The sequence below is a fragment of the Rhagoletis pomonella genome, unplaced genomic scaffold, assembly GCF_013731165.1.
Source record: "Rhagoletis pomonella isolate Grant_MI unplaced genomic scaffold, Rhpom_1.0 Rhpom_scaffold_00173, whole genome shotgun sequence".
Classification (NCBI taxonomy): domain Eukaryota; kingdom Metazoa; phylum Arthropoda; class Insecta; order Diptera; family Tephritidae; genus Rhagoletis; species Rhagoletis pomonella.
The window spans coordinates 12,565-16,512 of record NW_023458727.1 but is presented as its reverse complement, the minus strand read 5'-3'; the positions used below and the strand labels follow the sequence as shown (position 1 = coordinate 16,512).

At 47.7% G+C, this 3,948-nt stretch overlaps 1 protein-coding gene across 1 annotated transcript; it reads right to left on the bottom strand.

Annotated features, from left to right (window-relative positions):
* Positions 1–2,215: 2,215 nt before the first annotated feature.
* On the bottom strand, positions 2,216–3,907 carry LOC118750216. Its single transcript, XM_036484942.1, has 2 exons — positions 3,497–3,907; positions 2,216–2,941 (listed from the first exon to the last, which is right to left on the bottom strand). The coding sequence occupies exons 1-2, from the start codon at positions 3,905–3,907 to the stop codon at positions 2,216–2,218; spliced, it is 1,137 nt and encodes a 378-aa protein (XP_036340835.1).
* Between the last annotated feature and the right edge of the window lie 41 nt (positions 3,908–3,948).

Here is a 3,948-nt window from a genome sequence, read left to right as displayed (position 1 = left end):
TGCCTCTTGAGGCACAATCTGCAGGGTTGTGTTCGGAGGCAACGTGTCTCCAGTGTGCTGATGGTAAGACCTCTTGTACGTCGGCGACGCGATTCGCCACGAACACTGACCAGCGGTTTGGATCTCCTTGCAGCGACGCTAACGCTACCATTGAGTCGGTTCACGCATACAGCCTTTCGAGTTTGGCGCCAAAGATTGATTGCACCTGTCGAACTAGCTTCGCACCCAGATGTGCCGCACATAGTTTCAACCGCGGCAGCGATGCAGTTTTCAAAGGAGCGACCCTTGTTTTCGCAGCGATCAACACTACGTTCACATTGTCGTTGGAAGTTAGTGTTCGACAGTAAACAGCGGCTGCATACACAGTTTCGGAAGCATCTGTGAAGACGTGGAACTCAGCATCTGCAATGGAACTAGTGCCAATCCAGCGACTTAGTTTAAGCGACGAAAGTGCAGCCAGCTCCTGTCAGTGAGTCAACCATTCGACAGCTACGCCAGGTGGTACCAACTCGTCCCAGTCCACATTCGATCGCCAAACCTTCTGCAGCCATATTTTGGAGCGGATTGTACAAGGGGCGATTAGTCCAAGCGGGTCAAATATTTTACTCGAGTCGGAGAGGAATACACGTTTTGTTAGCCTTTTCGGCTCGTCCAGATTAAATGCGATCGAAAGGGAGTCGTTGTCTGTATGCCAGATACAGCCCAGAGTGCGGATATCATTTCCGTCAGCCAGCAGATGAGATGTTTGCTTCGACACATGCGGTATTTGATCTCTTAACGGTTGGAAATTCGTTGCCCACTTTCGGAGCTCGAAGCCGCTCTAAGAGAGCACGAGAGAAACATCCCTTTGAAGCGATGATAACTCATGAAGCGAATCCGAACCGGTAAGCAAATCATCCATGTAGAAGTCGGATCTAACGACTTCAGCGGCCTTCTGATAAGCGTTGCCTGCATACAATGCTGCGCGGTGTAGCGACTTCACGGCGAGGTGCGAAGCGGCGACCACCCCATAAGTCACCCTTAGAAGGCGGTAGTCACGCAATGGCTCTGAAGAGTGTTCACACGCCACACAATACGTTGGTAGTCAATATCCTGCTCAGAAACGTAGACCTGCCGATACATTTTCTCGATGTCAGCAATAAGACCGTAGCGATGCGTGCGAAAGCGAATCAATATTGAGAAAAGATCTTGTTATAGCTGAGGGCCAACCATTAGAGCGTCGTTCAGTGAATGGCCGGACGATGTCTTCATGGACGCATTAAACACAACTCTAAGATTAGTAGTGGCACTCGTATCCTTGACCACTGCATGGTGTGGCATGTAGTAGGTAGCTTGAGTGGCTGGACCAGCTGGCTCCATATGACCCAAGTCGACAAGCTCTTGCATAAACTTGCTGTATTCATCATGAAGGCGCTTGTTGGCGACGAACCTCCTTTCCATCCTGCACGAACTGCTGCGTTTCGAGATTCACCAATCGGAACTTCCTTTTTAAGCGGCAAGCGTACTATGAAGCGACCATCTTCCGCACGCTGTGTTGTATTGTCATATAACTTTTCACAATAAAGCTCTTCAGCCGTGTAAAACTTTCTCGGCGGCAGCTCCTCTAGTTCCCACAACTTGGTGAGAAGTTGCGTTAGCTGAGTGTCACAGTGCAGCGTTGAGATTGAAGTAGGTTGCCTTTGTGAGGGAGTAGCGTTTCCGAACAACACCCAACCAAACGCGGTGTTCTGAGCCATCGGAGTGCCGTTTTGCCCCTTCTTCAGGCCCTCAAGCAAAAACTTGTCCATCTCATCCATGCCAATCAAAACATCTATTGGCCCAGGCTTGGAGAAGTTTGGATCAGCAAGCGGTAAATCACGAGTGTGTGGCCACGGTGACGCGGGTACAGCAGTGGTTGGAAGGTCATTAGTAATTTTTGACAAAATTAGCGTACACACTTGAAAGTTTGAGTTTAATGACCGCGGAGCTACACGCACCTTGACTTCTCCCTTGGTACGACCTCCTTGGATTGAGCCAATACCTGTAACGCATGCCGATGATGAGCTTCTGGGGAGATGAAGGCGTTGGACGCAGGATTCAGTGATGAACGAAGCATGTGAACCATTGTCGAGTAGGGCCCGTGCGGGTTGCCAACGACCAGCGTGGTCTTCCAAATAAACTTCAGCGGTGGCCAATAAAATAATGCATTCAGCATCAGCATAATACGACGTAACATTTACGGTTTGTCCGGTTTGGTTGTTAAAGCTAGCGTGCAGTAGCGAGTGATGTCGACGTTGGCATATGCGACATGATGATGGACTGCGAGATTTTGTGATGACATGCCCTTACTAAGGCAGTTTAAGGAGGCACCTTGAGCCTTTATGGTTGTTAGCTTGGGCTTTGCGTCGAGCTGACTGAATTTCGAACAGGAATATATTCTGTGCTCACCTTTGCAGTACGTACAGGCAGCTGCTTTAGCGCTATCTGACGATGCCTGACTCTGTGGTTCGGTTTGGCCGCACGTTGTATGAAGAACGTTCTTTGCGGTTGTCCTTGCGTTGTGAGGAACTGCTGGCACCATTTCCAAAGACCGCGTTCGAGTTTCGAGAAAGTCACGTGGCGCGGCGAATGTCGGCAAATCGTCGGCTACAAGCGATAACTCCCATTGCTTGCGAGTCTCGTATGCTAATTTCGACACGGTTAGGTGGACAAGCCAGTCATCCCAAAACTCAACCGGCCGCCCGAGTGCACGTAGCGCCCCAACATGCTGCAAGGTTAAATTAAGCACATGTTTGATGGCCTTAGCAGAGTCCTTTGCTGCTTTTTCATTCGACGTTAAAGCTTTTATATGGCTGTCTACTATGACCCGCATGACCTTGTAGCGTGAGGTCAGTAAGTCCCAGGCCTCACTGTAGTTGCTGTCACTCACTGCTAAACAGCTTACCAACTCCAGTGCTTCGCCCTTTAATCAGTTGCGGAGATACTTAGTCTGTTCCTTTGAACTTCGGACTAAAACCTGTGGAACTGTCAAACTACCATTTTACGCTCTCAAATGAGAGTAAAAGGAGAACAGATGCAGAAGTCCATAGGAACGCAAAAAGCACTATTTCCTGTAAAAACGTCAGACGGTTTGTTTACATGTCATTGGTACTACACTGATTTGGCTGAAATATCACTAAATAATTATTAAAATCTATACATATTCAAATATTTCGTTGTTTACTTCCATTTTTTAACAAATATAAGGTTCTTTGCTTTCACCGCTTTCTGTTTTTGTTTGCACATGTAAATCAGCTGATCGTTTGACACTTTTCATGAACTTACAGGAAAAAAAACTCCGGACTAAATCCTGTAACTTCTGACTAGGAACAGTTGCTCAGTTACTCTCTCAAATGTGTTCCCACTTACAGGTTTTATGTCAATAGGAACGACTTCCTGTAAGTTCTGACTAAATCCTGTAAACCGGACTGCTATTGGAACAGACTAACTGTATGTTCTGTCCGTCCGTCAGACTTGCATTGGAATTGACGAGCGAACAAAAGGCGTCATGAAAGGTGAGCCATTCGGTGGGATCGCCACTAAATGATGGTAGCTGCAGCTTCGGAAGCGGCACAGGTGCTGGCGTAGTTTGAGTGGCTTGAGGAGTAGGTATCTTGAGCGGAGCAGTAAGGCGTTTGAAATTCGCCTTGGCGATAGCATACCACTCCTCGCCTTGAATGCGAGATTGCTCCTCCATCTCGACGTTTTCTTCGCCGCACGAGAGCTCTACCTCTTGTTGGGCTTCACAAAACCGTCCCCATTGTTCCTCCAACAACTGTAAGTATGTAGATACAACCTCTACGTCGACTGAAAGCTCATCAGATTTGCTCGATTGCAAATAGCGTTTTATTGCTTTTAAAGCGGAATCGCGAACTTTAAGCGGCGACATTTTGCAGATGCGGTAAAATTTTGTTATATTAAAATAACGCG

Bases quoted from the DNA above. Each gene is read 5' to 3' on its own strand.
- LOC118750216 (XM_036484942.1), bottom strand. From the start codon at position 3,907: ATGTCGCCGCTTAAAGTTCGCGATTCCGCTTTAAAAGCAATAAAACGC. The intron at 2,942-3,496 runs GCAAGTCTGACG...AACTGATTAAAG, and splicing joins GTTCGCTCGTCAATTCCAAT to GGCGAAGCACTGGAGTTGGT.